The 22714-nt window shown below is 49.8% G+C and overlaps 1 protein-coding gene across 1 annotated transcript in view; it reads left to right on the forward strand.

The window, feature by feature from the left end:
• Nucleotides 1-22714, forward strand: part of SDK1 (sidekick cell adhesion molecule 1) — an 821758-nt gene that overhangs the window by 707395 nt on the left and 91649 nt on the right. The window contains exons 19-23 of the mRNA XM_081822645.1: nucleotides 1030-1209; nucleotides 1803-2040; nucleotides 11206-11321; nucleotides 12709-12898; nucleotides 14868-14966. Of these exons, the coding sequence (XP_081678771.1) occupies nucleotides 1030-1209; nucleotides 1803-2040; nucleotides 11206-11321; nucleotides 12709-12898; nucleotides 14868-14966 (823 nt within the window). The remainder of the gene's footprint in view (nucleotides 1-1029; nucleotides 1210-1802; nucleotides 2041-11205; nucleotides 11322-12708; nucleotides 12899-14867; nucleotides 14967-22714) is intronic.

Below are 22714 nucleotides of genomic sequence, written 5' to 3' on the forward strand. Positions count from 1 at the left end.
CGTTAGAGATGTTATAACTTCCCGTAAGATCATTGACCAAGATGAAATTTCCAGGTATCGCCAGATGTTGAGTTTGATAATGTCATTGTTCATAAGATTGGGGAGTAAAAGACTAAGAATGACTAATTCAGAGAGTAAAAGGTGACCTTACATCTTCATGAAGAACATTTTTTTTCGGTATAATACTGACGTTAGAGCCTTTTAAAACAAAGCCTAATGAGAGCTGCAGTTCAGACATCCTCCCTGAGATCAGAGCAGATGAATCGAGACACCATACACTCATTTGCAGAGAAAAATATTTCTCAAAAAAAAAAAAAAACGAGCTGCAGGGCCTCCAGGCTTACCCTGTGAAGCTGGTAGCAGCTGTCTCATTGCGTCCAAGGTCAGAAACTGTGACTAGAGACCCCCGTCCTCTTCCAGCCTCTGTGGTGAATATGCGTGTGTGCTCAGGGCATGTTTCCTGGGTGGAAGTTCACTCCAAGTAATTGTACAAATAAAGGAGAGAGAACTGAAAACATTAACCGAGTCTCTAGAGCACGCCCACCCCACCCTCATTTTATAGGTAAGGAAATGGGGGCAAGTCTGATTTGCCTCAGGTCTCAGTTACCAATGGGGTCAGAGTCCCAGGGTGTGGGTTCTGGGGCCAGTGCTCCTCCCCTGAGCCAACAGAGAATAGGGTGCAGACACCCATGCTCATTGAAACAACCAGACTCTTCAAGGTCATTTGGCACCTCAACTGCTAATCCCCCCGACCTTACCCTAAACACGAATCAGCCAATGGCATCAGATGACACGGATTTCTGGCCATGTAACCCATTCCATTATGCTTTGCTTGGGATTTTAAAATCTTTGCGTTGGAACAAATTTACCATTCTTTGGAGGTTTTGGGGGAAAGGGCCAAATATGCAATTTGCATTTTTCATGAAACCAGGTGGAAAGAGGGCGTCCTTGGGCAACAGCCTTTACAACACAGATGGACACATAGCGGAACCTTCTGAGAAGGTGGTGGGGTTTTGTTCTTTCCTGTAGAATAACTGTGTCCACGGTTTTACCTCTAGATTTCGCATGAGGCAGGTGAACATTGTCGGTACCAGCCCCTTCAGCCAGTCATCCCGGGTCATCCAGACCCTGCAGGCCCCCCCTGATGTGGCTCCCACCAGCATCACCGTGCGAACGGCCAGTGAGACCAGCCTGCGGCTCCGCTGGGTGGTGAGTTGGGGGCCGGAAGTGGGCTGCAGGGACAGTCGCCTTGACTATCCAGGTCTGCATGTGAAGCCAGAGCTTAGTGATGTCTTAGTCATGGCTTTGTCCTAGTCCAAGCTAATCTCTCTGTTAAACTAGAAAGTATTGCATTTTACAGTTGGTGTTGGGTCACAGACCAGCCCAGGTGACCCTGTTAATGAGCAGCATTACTCACTGGCTTCTTGGAACAGAGGAATATTCTTTGGGGGAGGGAAGCCAGTGTGCCACAGGGTGGACCTGTAAGTCCTTAAGCTGGGTCAACACGGAGCCAGCACTCAATGTTTGTAGGAGAGCCAGCTTGATATTTATTCAGAACATTTCCCCCACAAAATTAAGCCAAAATGTATTAAAAGAAATTATGTTTAGCCCAAGTTACTGACATGATTTCATTTAATTAACAGAGGAAAAGTTCCAGGGAACCACGTGGTAAAGGTTCTAAGACTATTACTCCTGGAAAATATTTTCCATGGACTTGGTCTGCTAAGACAGGCTGATGCTTTGGGACCTTGACAGGTGGCAGTTCTGAGATGCAGGCTCACCACACGTGTCTTTGCTTCCAGCCGCTGCCTGATTCCCAGTACAACGGGAACCCCGAGTCGGTGGGCTACAGGATTAAGTACTGGCGCCCCGACCTCCAGGCCCAGGCACTGGCACAAGTCATCAACGACCGGCTGGAGAGGGAGTTCACCATCGAGGGGCTGGAGGAGTGGACAGAGTACGAGCTCCAGATGCAGGCATTCAACGCCATCGGGGCTGGGCCCTGGAGCGAGGCAGTGCGGGGCCGCACACGGGAGTCAGGTGAGGTGGAGGCTCAGCCCCAACCTGGGTCTCCCTGGAGATGGGGCTCCGTGTCCCCCAGTCCCCACGTCGCAGCTCATTGGCTCTGTCCCTGCTGTGTCTATGCCGACCCTTTCCTAACCCAGTAATTAGGTCAACCTTGACGGTAATTTCAGGAAAACATCATTAGAGTCCATGCCACTAATTTGAAATTAATCGTGGGTCTTACCAGGGGCTGGACTCGTGGTACTATCTTTTAAATTAGATATAATTTCACAATCAGTGATAATAAACAAGGGTGTATAGAGATTCTAAGGGAGATCTTTATAACACAAGGCACTCAGGACCTCCTCTTGACAAAGTAGTGTGTGGGACGGGTTAAGATCATCTCCCCTGAACTAACAAATATCCCCTCAAAGGTTCGATTGCTTTGACACAGTAGAGCTTCATTTCTCATTCATCACCGAGTAGGATGGGTGTCCTGTTCAGCGGGTGGCTCTCTTCCTCTTGATTCAAGGACCCAGGCTCTGCTGTGCTATAGGCCCAATCCTTGTCTGTGCCCAGCTACCCAAGGAAGAAGAAAGAACAGAGAGTGGGCACCCCTGCTCCCTAACACTGTCCAGAAATGACACACATCCATCCACGCAGAGCCACCAGGCTCGGGGTTACTGCTGGTGGCCAGGGAGGAAAGGAAAAGTACTAAATACTTTGGGTCAGTACTCGGTAGCCTGGGCTGCAGTCTGGTAAGGACCAGTGTGTTCCCCTGATCTGCTGGGCATTGCGGGCTGACCTGTGGTTTGGGGGACCCCTGCTAGCCTGGTTTGAGTTTGTGGAGTGACAAAGAGGGCTCCTGTCACGTTTAAAGATGCAATGGGACACAGACCAGTTCTTTCCACCTGGTCTGAAATGGTGAGGTTGTCTCCTGAAGAGAAGGAAGCGTACCGCTCCCCTTCCAAGAGGACCAATACTTGAAGAGAGGTTTCCCAGAGTAGCTGGGGCTGCCTCAGATGCCTTCCTGGCTTTCTTTCAAGCTGTAAATTTTATGTATGGTGATTAACATAACAAAATAAAATTTAAAAAAAGAAATAAAAGATTGAGACACTACATTCAGCTTGTGGCTGTGCGATCACATGGATTTTTAAAAAGCTCTATTCAGTCTCTGAGTCTTTGTGACAAAGAAGAGGACTGGAAACATTCTAAGAGGACCATTCTAACCCCAGTAATAGGCAGAGCGAGAAAATATTTTTTAAAACAACTTTGCTGTAACTAACTAGAAAATTATGGACAAAATATCATTTTTTGAGATTTAGAATTTATTAATGTCCTCATAAGAAAAACAGAGAAAATCCCCAGATGTCAGATGCACACAGGGACTGAAACAATAGTGCTGAGCTGGTGCTGAGGCTGCCCTGGGGGGTTGGCATGGGATGGGGGTGTGGGCATCCATCCTGGGAGCTTCAGGACTCACGACATGGTGCCCATCCAGGAACAGAAGGTTCAGCCACGAGTCTGCGCAAGGCGGGGAGTTCGAATCAAGGCCTTTGCACACACAGACAAGGCTCCTGAATGCTGTACCCTCGTTGAAAAGGGAGACTGGAAATCTCTGCCCAGGGAAGTTTGTCTGTGTCCATCTGTCTACCCGGACTCTGAATAGGGAAAAAAAATGTAACTCTAAGTCCTGTGCCCAGCTCAGGTTTGGGTTCTGAATTTACTCTGTCTGGTCCAGAAACTCCTAGAAAAGAAATTAATGTAAAACTTGGTTTCAGACACCAAAGTATAAGCAACAAAAGAAAAATTTAGACTTCATTAACATGAAAACCTTTGTGCTTCAAAGAATACCATAAAGTAAAACAAACAAACAAACAAAACAATAACAATGAAAAGCAGTCCCCCAATCATAGAAGGTATTTGCAAATTATCTGATAAGGGACCCATATCCAGGATGTATATAAAAGAAAAACTCTTACAACTCCACAGTAAAAAGACAACCCAGTTAAAAACTGGACAAAGGATCTGAACAGACATTGCTCCAAAGAAGACATACAAATGGTCGTTAAGCACATGAAAGGGTGCTCAACATTATTCACTGCCAGGGAAATGAAAACACCACAATGAGATACTAGTTCACACCCCTAAGGTGGGTAAAATAAAATTGAAGAACAAGTTGGACAATAACAGGTGTTAAGTGATATTAAAATAAGTATGGTTCAGATACTGTACACTTTGTATAACATTGGAAGACCATGAAGAGCATCCTCACTGACCAGAAAGTCTTCTTACCCCAGGGGAAATAGTGATCCACTCCTCCTGAAAGATTACGTATTATACCCCAATAAATGATTTCACTGTCCTCTAAAAACAACAAAATTTTTTTAAAAGACAAAAAAAAAGAAAAAAGAAAGAAACATGGTTCTAGGCCAGACTTTCTGGGGAACAAAGAAGAAAACATCACTGGAGAGATATTGCCACAGCCAACTTGTCCCAAATAAAAATCAGCTTTTAAAAGATGAACTCACAACTTTCAAACACACAAGGAAATACTCTGCCATGAGTAAAAATAAGATCTTCTTCAGGTAGGTAGGTAGGAAGGAAGGAAGGAAAGAAGGAAGGAATGGAGGGAGAAAGGAAGGGAGGAAATTGGGCTCCGATTGCTTTAAAATACATACTAGTATGAAAGAGAATATGTGATAAGTATATTAAAAATTATTAAAGACTTCCAGTTATAAAATGATAACTTCTGAGTAATCTTATGTATAGCATAGTTATTATAGTTAATAATACTGTATTATATGCTTGAAAGTTGCTAAGAGAGTAGATCTTAAATGTTCTCACTACAAGAAAGGAACAATAACTTTGTGACTGATGGAGGTGTTAGCTAATGTTATGGTGGTAGCCTCTTTGCAGTACATACGTGCCTCAAATCAACATGTTGTACACGTTAATCTTATACAATGTGGTGTATCAATTATATTCTGATAAGAGCTGGAATAAATATAAAATAAGACTGTAGTCTTAAATTATGAAAAGAACACATTAAAACTTTAGGTAAAGATTCAGATGCCACTTTGAAAGCACTTTTTAAGAAAAACAAATAGGAACAGCCACTGAAAATAAAACACTACCATTAGGTGAAAAGTAGTTTAGACACAGCTAAAGAGAGACTTCCTAAACCGGAAGCTAGATATGAGTAAATAACTTAAAATACAGCACAAAGACACAGAGATTGAAAACACGGTAGAGAGGTTAAAAGACATAAAGAATAGAATGAGAAGGTCCAGCATGTATCTAATAAAAACTCAGAGGGGAAGGAGGGAGTAGATGAGAACAAGAAAATATGGAGAGATAATAGCCTTGAAGCTTCAGAATTGATACTTTATCAGACTGAAGAAAAGTGAATCCTATGCAGAATAAATAAAATAAATCCACACCAAAATGCATTATGCTGCAACTGTAGAGCCTGAAAGCCAAAGAGAAAATCTTAAAAACACTTGGAGGGAAGGCATCTTACCTACAGAAGGCAAGACGATTTGAAGCCGGCTTCCCAAGAACAGTGGAGACTAGAAGACACTGGAACAATGGAATCATAATGGAATGAGAATAATGTTGAAGGAGCTGAGAGGCAATAACTGTTAACCTCAAGTGCTACACTCAGTTAAATTGCTTTTCAAGGATTTTGTTCAGAAAACTGTAAGCTAAATGACATGTAAGGATGAATAAAATGTAATAAAAATGGAAAATAATACTGTTTTGTTAGGTTTCCGAAGAATGCTCTCAAAAGACAAGGTAAAGCCATGGCAAAATTGCTGAGGTGAGACTATATTTTTGTAAAACTCTGTCAGCTGCTGCAAGCTCCCTTTGCAGTGGTCAGGAGAATGCTGAGGAGACCACTCTGTGCGTCAACTCACCCAGATGCTTTCTTCTAGCTCTGTTCCCTTCAGACAATCTTGTGTCCCCTCCTACCCGATAACTCTGAGGAGACTCTCTTGAACAATACTGTTTGTTTTTGTAGGCATTTCTGTTTTAGTTAATATTGAGGTGCGGCTTTGGTATCAAAAAAAAAAGGCATAATGGGTTTGTTTTCATCTTGGTTGACAAAATGAACACAAACATAGGTACGCACGACTACAGGAGAATCATAGGCAGCCCCCGGAACTAACTGCATCGATTCCAGGATTGCCTCATTCATCGTTGGCCTGTTGAGAAGATTTGTGGTCTAGAAATTTTTCTTGCAATATAAGTTCTCCTTTATGCTCTCACATCCTTTCTTATTTTGAGGGTTCTGGCTTATAGAAAATTATTTTTTAGTTTTTAATGGGATGTTTGTTCAATTAGAAAAGATTTGGTTCCACAGGTGTTTTCATCACAATTGAATAATAGGGTTATTGATCTTCATTTCAAGATGAGATGACTTAGACTTCAGACATTTTTTTTATATTCTTTTTTTTTTTAAGATTTTTATTTATTTATTGAGAGAGATAGTGATAGAGAGAGCATGAGAGGGGGAGAGGCAGAGGGAGAGGCAGACTCCCCGCTGAGCAGGGAGCCCGATGCGGGACTCAGTCCCGGGACTCCAGGATCATGACCTGAGCCGAAGGCAGTCGCTTAACCAACTGAGCCACCCAGGCGCCCCTAGACTTCAGACATTTTTAATGCTGGAAAAGTGGGCCCCTGGGGACCCTTCTTAGGCTGATCTCTCCCCCAAGAGTCCTGGTGCTCAGACATTGGTCCCCCCAACCTGGGGCATTCTTTGGCACCCCTTCCAATGTTGCTGGTCCTTTGGGGCTTCGGCATCTCCCCCCTCTGAACAGTGTTTCCAGAACCTCCTGCTGGGGGCAGCCCCTCACTTCTGACCAGCAGGCCCCTCCCCGTTGCAGCAGGGTCGATGTCTTACCTTCCCCCGTCCAGCAGAGGACTCGCCCCTCCCAAGAACAGATCCTTCCAGGCACTGCTCAGCCCTTGGGGGTGGGTAGGAGAGGGTGCAGGGGTTGCAAGGCCCAGTGGTGGAATGCAGCTGATGGAGAGGGAAGAAGGGGAGGGAGCTGATGGGGAGAATAAAACTGCAGACCCGTACCTCGTGGAGATGGCCACACGTGGGTACTCACGTACGGCACAGTCGTGGGCATACGGAAAGCCGATGTGGGAAGCACAGAGCAGAATATTTTGAACCAGGCTGAAATGACATTTCCCATTTTGAAGTATGATCTAACTGGCTTCGTGACATCCTATGACTTATTATGATATAAGGATAAATGAGGCCCTAAACATCAAAAGACTGAGCAGTGAGGAATCCTGTAGAGGAGAGAGAGCAAACGAAGGAAAAGAGAAGCGTTTTAATCGGGATTGTTCTTCATGAAAAGGGAATCTCTAGGACTGTCCCCAAACACAAGATGGCAGGTTGGAAAGGGAGTTTAATCTACCTCAAAACAGATAATGGGTGAGATTTTTCTTTTTTAACCAAATCTTAAAAACATAGATATTTTGGGGCGCCTGGGTGGCTCAGATGGTTAAGCGTCTACCTTCGGCTCAGGTCATGATCCCAGGGTCCTGGGATCGAGTCCCACATCGGGCTCCCAGCTCAGCGGGGAGCCTGCTTCTCCCTCTGACCCTCTCCCCTCTCATGCTGTTTCTCTCTCGCTCGCTCTCTAAAAAATAAATAAAAATCTTTAAAAAAAAAAAATAGATATTTTGTAACTAAATGGCAGATTGGATCCTGGTGGGATCTGAATCCACTGACACTATAATCCGGAATGTGTCCATTTTCTGTGGCTCCGTCCTTGGAGACCCCGCCGAGCTCTCGGCACCATGTCTGGGTCACCCCCCTCGCCGGGGGGCCTTCCTTCTTCGGGGGTGTGGGTGCCCTTCAGGAAAGGGATGCACATACTACCACACCCTAGAAAATCAGTATTATTTGTACGTCCGTAGTGAGGACTGAGCACTCACGGTGTCAAAGGTGGGCCCGCAGGAAACGGTTACGGATTGGAGAGGCGGACGCGTTGTGTTGCTGACAGTGGCCTCTCTCTGTACCGGGAGGGACAGTTCTTAGAACACAGCACTGCAGAAGTGGGCACGCGGCGCCTTAGCAGTTCTCATCTGACTCTAAATAAAGTCAGATAAATTGTAGGCTTGCCTGTTCTTCGAGTGGTTGTGACTTTTAAGTCACAGTCGAATCAAGGCAGCAGTGTATGCCTTGTTTCTTGAATACAATAAGCATATGTGTGAGCGATGTCCTGGTGACTGGCATGGCGGGAGCCCCGTCGGGCACGGAGAACATGAGTGGGCCCTGCGGGAGCCGCCACCAAAAGGCACGGGGGACGCGGGGAGGCGTGGGTGGCAAGCACGCTTCCCTTAGAGGGCTGAGTAAGCTTGAAATTATAAAGATTCTTTTTTGTGACACTTAGCTGCTCAGATAAATTAATACTGTTTTGTTGAACGACTGACCAACCGTGTGAATGACTCTCGACTGACATATTTGGGAAGAAAAAGTGTATCTAGCAGGTGTGGGCTGACCGGCATTATCTCTCTAAAAGTATAAGGAAGATCCCTGAACCCTTATGCGAACAGGCACAAACAGGTGACTCTTCTGTTCTGGGGACATGCCCGGTGACCTCCACTGGCAGCCAGTCTAACGCCTGGGTTCTGTAGATGGTCGATGTGGTGGGTAGAGGGGGCAGGACCGCCACTGGGCCGTGGAGGCCAGGGAAGTCAGCCAGTCTTGGGGCTGGAGCTGAGGTCTTTGCCCCCAGGAGGCCTCCATGACTCCACTCTCTGGGGACCAGAAGGTGCCAAGTCCTGCCCACCCCCCCAGGCTCTGTGTTCCCTCAGCAACGTGCCCTCTCAGGCTTTCCTTGGTTTCTCCCCTCAGCCTCTGTCTACAGGAACCACTGGTTGCTGTAGTGATCTGGCCAAGCTGCCAGATAAGGTAACAGCGCTTCTAGGACCTACGTGAGTCCTGGAGCTTTTTTCCTTAAATACAGTATTAGTTTCCCACGGCCGCCATAACAAAGCACCCCAGACTGGGGGCTTAAAACAGCCCAGATTGACTCTCTTACCATTCTGAAGGCCAGAAGTTGGACACCAACGTGTCAGCAGGACCACGCTCCTCTGCAGACGCTGGGGAAGGATCTGCTCCAGCGCCCTGTCCCAGCTCCCAGTGGCTTCTGGGCTCGTGGCCGCGTCCCTCTAGACTTCCTTTTGGCGGTCTCCCTACGGCTGTCTGTCTCTTCCTGTGGTGTTCTTAGAAGGACACTGGTCGTACTGGATTAGCTGCCCTACTCCAGTGTGGCCTCATCTAACCAATGACATCTGCAATGACCCTAGTTCCAAATAAGGTCACATTCTGACCTACCAGGGGTTAGGACTCCAGTGTATGGAAGCCGAGGGGGGCGGGGGGGAGGAGGGGGACACAATTCAACCCATAATGAAGACCAAATCCCTTCAGTGAAGAAAATCCAGGAAGCAAATGTCGGAGAGCAGCGTTATTGTGCAAACCCCCGTTACTTTGTATATTCAGAGTAAATGAGTGAGCTAGCCACCAGCAACCGCTTGGCTAGGAGGAAGGAGTGCTTGTGTGAATGAATGAATGAATGAATGTCGAGGGGGTCTATGGATGGAGGGTGGAGAGAGCCCCCGTGAGTGGAGCGTCCCTGCTTCTGAGGTGCATGTGAAGGCACCCCTCCCTCCATTCACAGAGCCCCGGTGGGACTGCAGAGGGGAAGGGAGTGGACACCGTGGGTGCTGGGTGCTTGGCAGCCTTTCACCCACCCTCCTCCTGCAGGGAAGGGAGCTTATGGTGTCATTGTCTCACCTTCTTCAGAACAGAGAGCCGCTGATCGCCTGCTCATTGCAAAGCCCAGTGCTGGGCACGGGATGGGGGAGAGAGAAGACAGGCTCGAGGAGGGGTGGGCTACACTTGACCACTTCACAGATGGGACAATCAAGGCCCAGAGGAGTAGAGCAGCTTCCCCAGGTCACACGGCTCGGGATTCTCATTGAGTCTGGTCTTGCTCCAGAGCCCGTGAGCCTGTTGCTTCCCTGTGAACACCTCAAGGCCTCCCGGCTTCAAGTGGTGATTTTGTCGCTTATTAGGGATGTGGGCAGGCTGTGTGACCGCTCAGAGCCTCCATTCCCTCCTCTGCAGAGTGATCCCTCCCACTATGAATGCCAGAGTCCTACCCCATATTACTCTCCATGAAACCCAGTGGACTTGCAGCATTCCTCCTGTTCGACCATGGAGGCTCTGGAGGGTCGTGGGTGGTTTGACCTTCAGGCCACAGCCGACAGGTTCCTTGTGCGCCATGCCTATCTGCGAACACTGCATCCCCTGACTTTGCTGGGGAACTCTGGATCTATCTTTTCCATCTGAGTAAAGTTTAAATGGGTTCACAGGGAAATTCTCAAAGCAAATCGAGATGATCTAGAATATAAAGCCTTGCTTGTAAAGCTTGACTCTTGTCCTTATATGCATTCTATCCGAATCACTGCAAACATATAAGACAAATTAAAATAAGTTCAGTGACATACATAAACAGAAGAGAGTAAAAACATCATCTTACACATACACAGGTCAAGAACTGCACAACTTGCCTGCACAGGCCCATCGCATTGAAAAAAAAAAAAACGGAATGTGTGGAGAGTCCTCCAGCCTTGATCTCTCCACCTGCAGAAAGGGGCCAATAACCACTGCATCTCCGGGCTGTTGTGGCTATTAGATGGGACTGTGGTTCTGAAGACCCCTAGCACAGGATGTGTACTCAGCACCTAGGAAATCTTTCCTCCCCTCCCCTTCATGTGAATGATAATGTCCCCTCCTCTCTCCTGCACCTCTGGCCCCTCTCAAAATACCACATTTAGAGATGTCACTGAACTGGTGTCTGAGAGTGAGGATTTCCCATTTGCCATCAAAGTCTGGAGCTCCCACAAGTTAATATAAAAACAGACCAAGTAGATTTTCTTGCTGGGTAGACTCAGGTAAAGTTGAGCTCCTAAATACCCTGGATTTGTGGAATTTGTTGCTAATATTAAAGAGATTTACATTTCTGTTATACCTCTGCAGGCTTAATCTGATCACACCAAAATGCTCAGAATTCGTTGCTCTTTCAAGGACAACTTGATTGGGTAAAAATTGAACCTTTATTTATAAAAGACTTTGAACTTTGGGTACCAATCTGTCTTACTCATCCTTCGCAGTTCCTTCAGCCGCCCCTGAAAACGTGTCCGCTGAGGCCGTCAGCTCCACCCAGATCTTACTGACGTGGGCTTCCGTGCCTGAACAGGACCAGAACGGGCTCATCCTGGGCTACAAGGTGCGTGTCGGGGGTGCCCGTCCGGTGCGTAGGCTGTGCAGGCATGCTGCATGTCACCCCCAGACCAAGGAGCGCAGAGCGCCGTCCAGACCTGCAGCACCCCCCATCCACAGCACAGTTGTGATGGTCACACCTGTCGTCTCCTCTAAACTGCATTCCCATCCGGGGACGAGGCCTGGGTACAACGTCCTAACAGAGGCACGAACAAGGCACGGCTAGGAGCCGGCTGCTTAAACTCGAGGCTCTGCTTCCCGGCTTGCACAGCACGAGTGATCGTGGTGGCTGGCTCTGAGGCTGGTCTGAGAAGGAAGGGGGTTTGGTTTTGTGAGATGCGCTTTGCTCCGAGCGCGTGCTGAGTCGGTGTTCTTGGCTACCCGCGTGTGCGCGGGCACGCCAGCATCCTGGGCAGTCCGGGGCAGTGGCGGCAGCAGGCGGGGGCGAGCGCCTTCCTGCCTCTCCGGGAGCCCCTGCCGGGTTCGGTCTTACCTGCACTTACCCACCTGTGCTCTGTTCCATCCCCTCCCCCCAGCAGCGGGATGGATTTTCCTAGATGTGACCAGCAGGGCCTCCCCCGTCTGTTACACCTGCACAGCCTTCGGGCACGGGAACCCCAGGCTTTCTGTGGGTTCGATCCCCAGTCTCTGGTTTTCCCCACCTGTTCTCCTGGGCATTCAGATTGCTCCCTCATGCCCCATTGGCCGTGGTGATCTCACTGGGCAGGTGCAGTGACCAGAACTCCACACCACACTCTTCTGCCAGAGAAGAGAGCTTGCCCTGCTGTGTCCAAGCTCCTCCCTGAGGACCACCATCTTTTATGGCCTCTGGGTCCCCAACTAAGGGACCAGTTCGGGAAGGATGAGCTGTGAGTGAGGACTGAGCAAACAGGCAGGCGCAGGCAGGGCCGTGGAGGGGAGCCTCCCAGAGTGCTGTGTCTGTGCATGGACGGCAGCATGGAGCCCAGGGGGACCGCGGCCCGTGTTTCCGACGGCTCACAGCAACTCTCCTGGGTCAGGAGCCCAATTTCCCAAGAAGCTGGGAAACCGCGGGGGACGCTGGCTCCTTCTGTAGGAAGCATAACGTCTGTGTTTGCGACCGAGTCCTCGTTCTAGCGGGCGTGGTCAGTGTGCCTCGGATCTTGTCAATCATGGCTCAGGGGCAGTTCCCCCAGCCACGGGCTGGGTTGTAACTCCCGGTCCTCTTCTGCTCTGGAGTGCATCTTCCCCCGAAATACCATAGCGTATGGCAACTAGATCCGCAAGCCCTAAACACAGCTGTTGTGGGAGAAAAACCACAGCTGGCTGGTCCGTGCCGTGTGGTTGAGAGGGCCCCCTCCTGGCACCCCGCATCCCCATGACCACGCGCGCGTGCTTGTGTGCTGACATTCCAGATTCTGTTCCGGGCCAAAGACCTGGACCCTGAGCCCCGCAGTCACGTCGTGCGAGGGAACCACACGCAGTCGGCGCTCCTGGCCGGTCTCCGGAAGTTCGTGCTGTACGAGCTCCAGGTGCTGGCGTTCACCCGCATCGGCAACGGAGTCCCCAGCTCTCCCCTCATCCTGGAGCGGACCAAGGACGACGGTACGGTAACGGTGTGCCTGAACAGCCCAAACGATCCGGACGGTTGTCATTTTTCACTTAATTTTCAAACCACCTTTTCCCTCCCTTTTTTGGTTGAGGAAAACAAAACAAAATTGCTTTTCAGTCACCGAGCATTTATATGGCCAATTTCAGCCCAAAGTGAATTTTTACAGCCTAATTAGGAACCTCTGCACATTTCGGTCATAACTCTGCGAGAGGCAGCGCAGTAAAGGCCGGGTGGGCAGGGGCCGGAAAACGTCCAACTGCTCTGGGTGGCGGTGTCCGCACAGGTCGGGGTGAGAGCCCCACTCCCAGCCTGGGTGCCTCGATTTCCATGGTGCACCCGCTCCTGTGGTCTGCACGCCAAGAGGTTCCTAGAAGTTCCTGCACGGAGTGAGGCGGGCTCCACGGGCTCCCCGACTCCCCACACTCGTGCCTCCAGGCCGGAATAACAAGGACCTCTTGACGGCTCTGTTTTTACAGAAGTCTAAATCATCAGCAAATACGGTTTTCCACTTTGCAGATGTCAAACACTTAAAGGTTATCTCTTTTTACATTTGTATTGTTACATGGACTATAGCAAATAGTCGGGGAGGGGGGAGTATATTCTGGGGGAAAATACTGCTCTCCCCCACACACACACACCCACCTTAGGGATCAGAAGCTTCTCTCAGAAGTGGAAGAACCGTAGATTTCCTGACACACGTCTGCGGAAGTCATTCAGTTAGCCCCCACGGTGCTCCGGCTGCTGAGCAGACCGATTCTCTGTGTTCTGTTGGGAGACAGCACCAGCGCTGGGCTTCAGTCGGGGAGAGTTAGGAGCACTGCACACTGTCCTTTCCTGGATGCAGAGCCTCGGGGGGCCGGGGCCTGACGGGGGGCAGTGGCCTCGAGGTTGTCTGCAGAACTGTGCGAAGACATGATGGCCCGGGTTACACAAACGGACCTCCAGCCTTGGCCAATCACAACTGCCTCGTCCTAAAGTAGAGACTGGAATTCACAGAATGCTTTTCCTTCTTCTCCCACGGTGCGAGTAGAAGCATGCTTTCCACTCCCTCATTTCAGTGTGATTCAGGTGCTCAGCCGCAGGGACGGCGCAGGGGACAGAAGCCGCATAAGGCTGCTGTCAGAATTTGCATATTTGTGCAGTTGGTCCTTGCGTGCGAGCCTGTAGCCTCCTTACGGTTATGTTACCAAATGCAAGGGTCACAGATTTATTTAAACACGGATTTAAAATGTTAAATACTGTTCTCCGCTTAATAGCCAGAGGCAGAATTCAGCGGCCCTGGAATGACCGTAACAAACAGCATCCTACCTCTGTATTTGTTGTTCCGAGCCCATTGCCTCTTATCTGGGAATCCATTAAGTTCCAACCGGAAGTTCTGACACTCACTCGCCTACCCATTTAAGTAAATATACCTACGAGGGCTATGACACTGGTAGGCAATGGCGTCACACCACACAGAATTATTCTGCGCATGTGGGCGCATCAACTCTTCATTTTCTAAGACGGTGCATAGGAGAAAAATCATTCGTTGTAAACATGTCACTTTGTCAGTGGGGAGGGACTCTAGGCCGTCTGATTTATCTAACACCTGCTGGCAGGTGTCAAGCCCCCAGAAGGATTCAGCCCAGATTGGCGGAATCTTGACCTCGGGCTTGATGTGCTTGCGGCCTCACGCCCCTTGCACTCACGGGCTCCCGGCACGGTTTGTGAGCACCGCTTCTGGAAGTTGGAAAAGCAGATGAGCTGGATTCTAAATGAGGTGTTTTCTCAACATCATTAGGGGGCCACATGGAGCCAGCTAGATTCCAAAAGTCATTCATGGCCTTGAGCGTCTGGTCCATGAACAGAGACACCCACGGTCGCGAATGCTCGGCCAGTCCACAGAGTCCTATGTAACCTCGTCATGTTCCCCCCTAACACCGTAGTGGCACCTGGCTCACGGGTTTCCTCTCCTCCCTCCAGCCCCAGGCCCGCCAGTGAGGCTTGTGTTCCCGGAAGTGAGACTCACGTCCGTGAGGATCGTGTGGCAGCCGCCGGAGGAGCCCAATGGCATCATTCTGGGTAAGGAGGCAGCCGTGATTAAAGAGATCATAGCTCGGGGAAGTAGCAATTACATTGATTCCATCTGTTTTTATTACATGTCAAAGAGGTTGAACAATAACAACAACAACAAAAACCCTGCCTTTTCTGCGCTGAGAAATGTGGGACCCTCTACTGTCTTGTGAAATGTGTGCTGAGGTTTCTTTGCAGATTGAAATTTACATTTTGTTAACCCAGAATTTCTTCCATTTGTTCGTGATTCACAACAAAACCATCTGTAATTGGCCCTTCCTTCAGCTCTGAAATAACCAGGCTGTTTCCATGGGCGTCTGGGAAGAAGCAGCGTCATTTTTCATGGGAGCCAGAGACCTGGGCTTCGCTCCCAAGTTCTGGGAAACATCCTTGGCTGCAGGGCCTTCACCTCATCCTTTTAAGAAGTTTCCAGAGTGAATTGTGTGCCTTGGGTCCCCGAGAAATTGTTTATTTTAACGTTTCGTTCAGGGGGGTGTCTCTGATAGCATTGATGAAAAGCCTTAATTTTTCTTAGCTCCCCAAAGGCGGCAGGTTTTATTTAAAAAAAAAAATCATTGGTTCCCTTATTTAGTCACCCTTTCACCATGACAAATTTAGGGCCTCCCCTATGCACGGCATTGCGTGCATGGTGGGCAGTAAGGAGAGAAGATGCGCCCGTCCTCAGGATGTGAGTGAGTGGCTCACAGCACCATCGGGGAGAGGCCCAAGGACAATGCAACGTGATAGGTGACTAATAACAGTTCACGAGATGCTCCACAAGCAGGTCCCCCGGGCTGGATCTTGCCGATGAGTGGCCTCTCGAGTCCTGGAGGAAGGGAGGTGGGGCGTCCACTCAGCCAGACGGATGCCTGGTGCCTATGGGAATATAGACGGACCCCAGCCTGGAGATGTGGGCTGGGGCCCGGCCGGAGATGGCTGGGGATGGCCGGCTCTGCCATGCAGGGAGTGCCCGGGGGCCCAGATGCTGAAATCAGGGATCCAACAGCCAGGGTCCCAAGCTCGGTCTACTCTCCAGACCCAGGCCAGCATCCGATAGGGTGTTGCCCTAATCCAGACTTGCAACGGACCCCCACATGTGTTAGCTTGTGCGTGGGATGGTTTACAGGAAGATTATAAACCTGAGCTTATAGACAGGTAGTAAAATTCACCACTTACACCTGCCTCTGACGTTAGGATTCTAATATTTGGTTTGAAAAACAGTTTCACTTCATTAAAAAATTTTTTTAAAAAAAAACTCTCTGCTGAGGGCAATAGGGAGTCACCCCAGGACTTTGAGCTACAAAGTGACCTAATCAGGTTTGCCTTTTAGGTAATAACTAGACAGAGAGGCAAATATTTTTTGAGTTCTTGTTCCATGAACACGGGGAGGACAGAGCCTGGGGCATACCGACGTTGTCTGCTGCAAGGCTGGGGCCCTCCTGTCTGGCCCTTCCTCTTGCGATTCCTAGAGTTGCTGGGCGGGGTACTTTGCTAAGAGTACAGTATTTCTGAATTGGGTGACCTTCGAAACTGCCAGTTCTTGCTACTTTAAAACCACGATGAGCCGCGGAAGAAGCTGCTGGTGAAGTGTGTATTCTCATCCCGTCTGGATGAGGCAGGATCACAGACACGTGTTAGGCCCAGCGCCTTGTGCTCCAGACCTGGGGCGGGAGATGGTCTACGGAGCGTATGGCTGGGCCAGAGGCTTCCCGGAGCCCCTCAGCGCCGCACCCGGCTGTCTCTTCTGGACCGAGCAGGGCTAAACTGATGACCCAGGGGGCGTCCCCAGCTTGCCATGAGACAGGAAACCTCTCTGGAGCACAAAATGTGAATTCTGACCTGTCACAGTACCCGGAGTCTCCAGGAAGCAGAGTGTCCCCGGCCTGCTGAGGAGGGAGGCCCCATCCCCACCCGCCCCGGGCCTGGCAGCCTCTGCTCCTGCCGCCCCTGCCACGGCCTCTGCCCTCTGCCCCGGCACTGCGGCTGGGCAGACTCTGTGCCCACCTCCACGCTCACTGTAGCCATCCTGGGCCGACAGGAATCATCCCGACAGGAGGACCCCATGGGAGAGGGATGGGAGGCCAGTGAGGGTTTCACGTGCGTTCCTCTCTTACCACAGACGGACATGCGCTCTTATTTCGTAGCCATGGCTTTGAACTACTCATCCCGGGTCCCCCTCGCGACCGTGGGGAGGTTCTGGCCTCAGTCAGGGCCAGCCCACTGTGCTTGCTGGTCCCTTGCCCCTTCTGTGCCTCTAAAGTCACATTCGATGTCACCTCCACCTGCAAGCTCCCTCCACGCCCGTCCCTGCCTGGTTGTGCCCACCGTCATCACATGAGTCTCACTGTCCGAAGGTAAGATCTCGTCACTCACTTTGAAGGGCATCTCTAACGTTTGTACGTCTGACTGAAAAAGCACCGTGAACAGAGAATTCAGACCACAGTGGGGTAGCATTTACATCATTCAGATTTGGAGCCCTAACTCAGGTACTACCTGGGAGAGACGGGGACGTGGGCAAACACACACGTACGCTCCTGGAGAATGATCTGGAATGTCTGGGCGAGGGAGCACGTCTGTCCTCCGCATCCCGGAGGCCCTTCCCGTCAGGTCTTAAGCCTGGAGTCCTCACACCTATACCCAAGGGGACACGCACGGGACGCTCCTGCCACATGGCTTTTGATAACAGGACATCCGAGTGTCCATCCGTCGGGTGACAGAAAGGTGTATGGTGGGCTCTTCACGCAGCAGAAAACATGATAGCGGTTAAAGAAATGACCAAGATCTACATGAGCCTACATGAGGAAATCTTACAAGCATCCATTCAAGGGAAGAAAAACAAGTTGCAGGAGAATACACGCAGTTCCTGTACATTTAAACCTTTATGAGCATTATTGTTATCATTTATGGGTCCACACGTGAAAGTGTGCACTCACGGACAGGAAGACACCCCGAGTTGCCTCTGAGGAAGAGGATCCGGTGGGCCACAGGATGGCCTCAACTTTTTCTGCTTCATCTTCTCTCTCATATGAACAAAACAAAAACAGTCCAATTTGGCAAAATTGCAAGATTTGTTCAGTTGGTGCAATGAATACTTGGGTGTCCCATCTATATTATTCTCAGTATTTTGTGTATGTTTGAAAGATTTATAATCAAAAAGGACAATCATAAGATAAAAATAACACATTCACTCTAAATTTAAAAAACAGAAAATTCAAACAAATGGAAGAAAATGAGAATCACCCACAATTCCACTGCCCAAAGATAATGTTAATATTTTTTCTTCTAATCATTTTTCTAATACTTTAATTATAAAATATTTCCTACTTAAAAGGGAACCTCTTCATCGTACTGCATGTATGTTTAGCGGTGGTGACCCGCACGTGTCCCTGCTGCCCCATCTAGGATGGACAGCCCACCAGGCCCCCCAAGGGATTTTGTGTTTATCTCTCCTTCAGTTTTCTGTATGACTTTCCTAGAGTTAAATTTAAGCCCAAAAATCTAATATTAGTGCTGCATGTTTTTAGATTTCATACAAACTCTTGTCGCGTGTTTTTCTGCGACTTGGCTCTTCTCTTCCCACGTCACGAATCTTTCCTACGTACACACCCTCGCTGTCCGTTTTTGCACACACCCGACCAGGACGTTTGTAGCGTCTCCAGCATCCTGGTGCTCGCCTCCTGGTGCGTGTGTGGAAGGGTTCCCCAATGCCAGATGAGCACACCCAGCCTTGCGGGTCTGTCGGCTGCTCCCATCCCTGGGCTGTCCTGGGCTTCATCTCAACTCTTACTGTTCCTGTTTCCTTTTAAATCTCTATAATTTCTCCTTCTTGCTTGCTGATTCAACCATGCACTTAGGTTTTCTTTTTTTTGATACCATATTTATTAGTTTTGGATGTCTTAACAGGAAGATTTTTCAGGACATCTGGCTTACCACATTGCTGAAAGCAGACTCTCTCTGTATACTTCAGTACTGTTTGGATGCCCAGGGTGCGAACAGGTTCAACCCAATAATGTAATGTTTAAATGCAAATACATTATAATTGAAAATTTAAAAAAATATGGATGATCTCCCAAATTGTGCAGTCAGAAATAATGATGTGACTGATGTCCTTAGAGGTGAATGTTCACAGCGTTTCTGATGATCTCCTCAGGATAGAGGCCTGGAAGCGGAATAACTGGGAGAAGGTGCTAGAACATTTCCGAGTTCTTCGCCTACTTGTCACACTCCCCCTCCAGAACGCTGTGTCAGTCAGCCCTCCTGACAGCGGTGCCCAGTCACCCCACCTTCCCCAGCATCGACATTAATGGGTTTTTTTTCATCTTGGCCAGTTTGATACGTAAAATAGAATATTTATATGAAGGGGACATTTTCAAAGTTTACTAGCCATAATTTATTTATTTATTTATTTATTTTAAAGATTTTATTTATTTATTAGAGAGAGACACAGCCAGAGAGGGAACACAAACAGGGGGAGTGGGAGAGGGAGAAGCAGGCTTCCCGCTGAACAGGGAGCCCAATGCGGGACTCAATCCCAGGACCCTGGGATCATGACCCAAGCCGAAGGCAGATGCTTAACGACTGGGCCACCCAAGCGCCCCATAGCCATAATTTATTTTTTTCCTCTTGGGAATTTCCAGTTCTGTACCAGTTTGCTGGGGCTGCCCTGGAGAATCACACAGTGCGCGGCCTGAACAATAGGAATCTATTTTCTGTCAACTCCAGAGGCTGGAGGTGTGATATCCAGGCGTGGGCAGGGCTGGTATCTCCAGCGGCCTCTCTCCTTGGCCTCCCCATGCCCTCCCTCACCTGGTCGTCCCTCTGTGCATGTCTCTGTCCTGATCCCCTTTTGTACGGGCACCAGTCCCACTGGATCAGGGCCCCCCTCCCCCCAGTACTTCATTTCACCTTAACCCCTCTGTAAAGACCCTCTCCCCAAGTACAGTCATATTGGAGGTGCTCAGGGCTAGGACTGAACATGGCAACTTGGGGGATGCAGTTCAGCCCGTAACACGTCCTTTGGCCATTTTTCTCTTGGGGACTCACCCCTTCCTTACTGGCTCTCACATGCCTTACACGTTGGCGGCATCCAAGTACCAAGTGGCTGGGAGACCTGAGCCCGAAATCCGAGTCTGAGTCGGGGGCCTGGCTCTGCAGGTGGGGTCCGGACAACTTAGCCCAGGAAACACCGCCCGACATGATCATTAACAATATTCACTGTCACAGATGTTGCAAAAGTTCCCCTTTTGATTTTGGTCACAAAGACTTTCACGTAGGGCTTGAAACGTGTGTGTCTTCCCGTCGTCTGCTGTTTCCACAGTGGGGAAGCAGGGGCTGTATCCTGCATGCTGGCCCAGTAGGCTGGGGTCAGCGTACACCCGGCCCCTCCCAGGGTCGCCGTGACTCCCTCCGCTCCTCACTCTGAGTGGTGGCCTCTCTCCCCATTCTGGACTTGCAGCCGCATCACTCCCTGGGCACCACGTCCACTCAGGACACGGTGGCAGGACTGGGGCACGCGGGAGGGTCAACAGGCTCGGCCTCTTTGGGCTGCAGAGGGCGAGACAGAGCAAGAGGAAATGCTGAACAGCCACCTGATCACAGGACCTGACTCAGCCCGCTGTTCTCTAGAAGTTTCCCGACTCCATGCCCCCAGGCGGCGTGATTCACCCTCCCCCGCATCCCCACAGCCATAGCCTGCAGGATAAACTCGTGAATCCCGGGCTGCCTGCTCTGCTGTCCCCTGGGTTTTAAGCACCACACTCCGGACAGTCTGAAGGCAGCGTGGGCAAGCTTGCAGACTCAGCAGCCCAGCCTGGTGAATTTAGGCACGTTACTGAGCCTTTCTGTGCCTCAGTTTCCCTATTCCTCAAATGGGAATAACACTCATACTCCCTCGTAGTGTTGACTGAGTTGGGCATGAGGACCTTAGGACAACGCCTGCCACGTGGTAAGCACTCAACGAATGTTTGCTCGAATGCATGGCTGTTCCGTATTTCATCATGTCTCCCGGACCAGAGAATTGCTTCTTGACGCCCAAGTCTTCGCCTGGTCCCAGCATCTAGCTGGTGCTCCCCAGCAGAGGTTTCACACGGGCAAACAGGGAGAAGAACCAGGAAAGGCAGGTTGGAGCCAGGTTATAAGATGCTCCTAAGGGAAACCGAGTTTCAAATTTGGATTTTGATCTGTAATTCCTGGGGGTTGGGGAGGGTCACTAAAAATCACAAAAATCCAGGTAAAGAGAGGGCACTATTTAAATACTTGGAGCATTCCAACCATGGCAAAGCAGACGAAAAGTAGAACAGTGCTGTCTACCTGTAATGCAGAAAAACACCACATCTGAGCATCTTTTGTTGTAATGGCCTTTAGTTATAATGGTAACAAATGTTGTCTGGGTAACCTGTCACCTGGATATTATTACAGCTAGCACACCAAATTGCAGACGCCGTAGGAAGGATGAGAAAACAGTTTCTAAAGATTCAGCCTGGTGTTCGTGGGAGAGAAAGGGAGACATCTTTTTGCAAGACCGGCTTCCCACCCAGAGACCTTGAATCAGTGCTCCCACTTGGGCAGTGCGGCCTTCCAAGTATATAAACACCTCTGCAGCCCATGATTTTGTAATCTATATCAAAACATGTTCTTGCATTTCCAAAGAAGATTAACAGCACGAAACACCACCAGGCGCCTACAGGGAAAAACACTTGCTTACTTGCGTAAATATTTTACTGTGGAGAGCTTTTAGCATTTAGAGCCTACCTTTGGGGGATGCGGCGCGAGCCTCCTGAGCACGGTCACCCTCCCTCCCTCGCTGACGACTCCGCACTCCCTTAAATGCTACCAAGCTAACGTGATGCATGTGCTCTTTAAACCCACGCGGGGCTGCCCGGCCACACACACCAGAGCCTCCCCCCACTTCCAACTGCCTACCGAGGGCCTAACATTTACCCTTAGCTTATTACAGAAGGGTGTGCAAAGACTCTGCTGAGAATTAGGAGTGCGAGTGAATATAATCCCTGTTTGCAAACACAGAGTTTTGATCCACTATTGCATTTGTCTGCCCCCAGCCCTCACACGGATAAGCTGTAAGACCAACAAGCCACACCATGCCTGGGCTGGGCGCCCCCGGGGCCATTCTGCTGCCGTGGGCTCTCTGGAACAAGTTGTGGGTGCTGACAGGGCCCTCACCACTCACACCCACAGGGGCTACCGAGGGGGTCAGCAGCACCGTGCCCCACTGGAGGCCTTGGCTTCGGGCCCCCGAGCATCAGGCCCTAGGGACATGCCACCAAACAGGCAATTCTCAGATGGGTGCCTTTCGCTCATACGGGAAGCACATAACCCGCAAGAGGCCTGCAACCACCCAATGCACCAGACACAGCTCCCTCAGAGGGCTCTGGGTGCCAGTCTACAGTCACCCCATCTGAGCGAGGCAGCTGAGACCCACCCCCCCCCAGGAGGCTCCCACCAACAGCAGCATCTTAGAACCTCCTCCTGGATCTCACACAGCTAAAGGTTCTAGAACTGGTATCGGGCTTGAAACACACGCCCTTCCCCGATGCTCATTTTCTAGATGTGAGTTTTTTTCCATCTTCACCTTGGATCAATGTGGCTCATACTTGGCCTTGCCCCCCTGAATGCCTGTATTATCATAATTCACCCATAACTTTACAAATCAGACTTCACTCGGGCTTTGTTTTCCTCCTACTATTGATTCGACTTGCCCATTCTTTCCTCACACCCAGCGCAGCCTTCTGCCCTTGCAC

The sequence above is a fragment of the Leptonychotes weddellii genome, chromosome 5 (genome assembly GCF_054177405.1).
Source record: "Leptonychotes weddellii isolate Sample4059 chromosome 5, ASM5417740v2, whole genome shotgun sequence".
In the NCBI taxonomy this organism is placed as follows: Eukaryota; Metazoa; Chordata; class Mammalia; order Carnivora; family Phocidae; genus Leptonychotes; species Leptonychotes weddellii.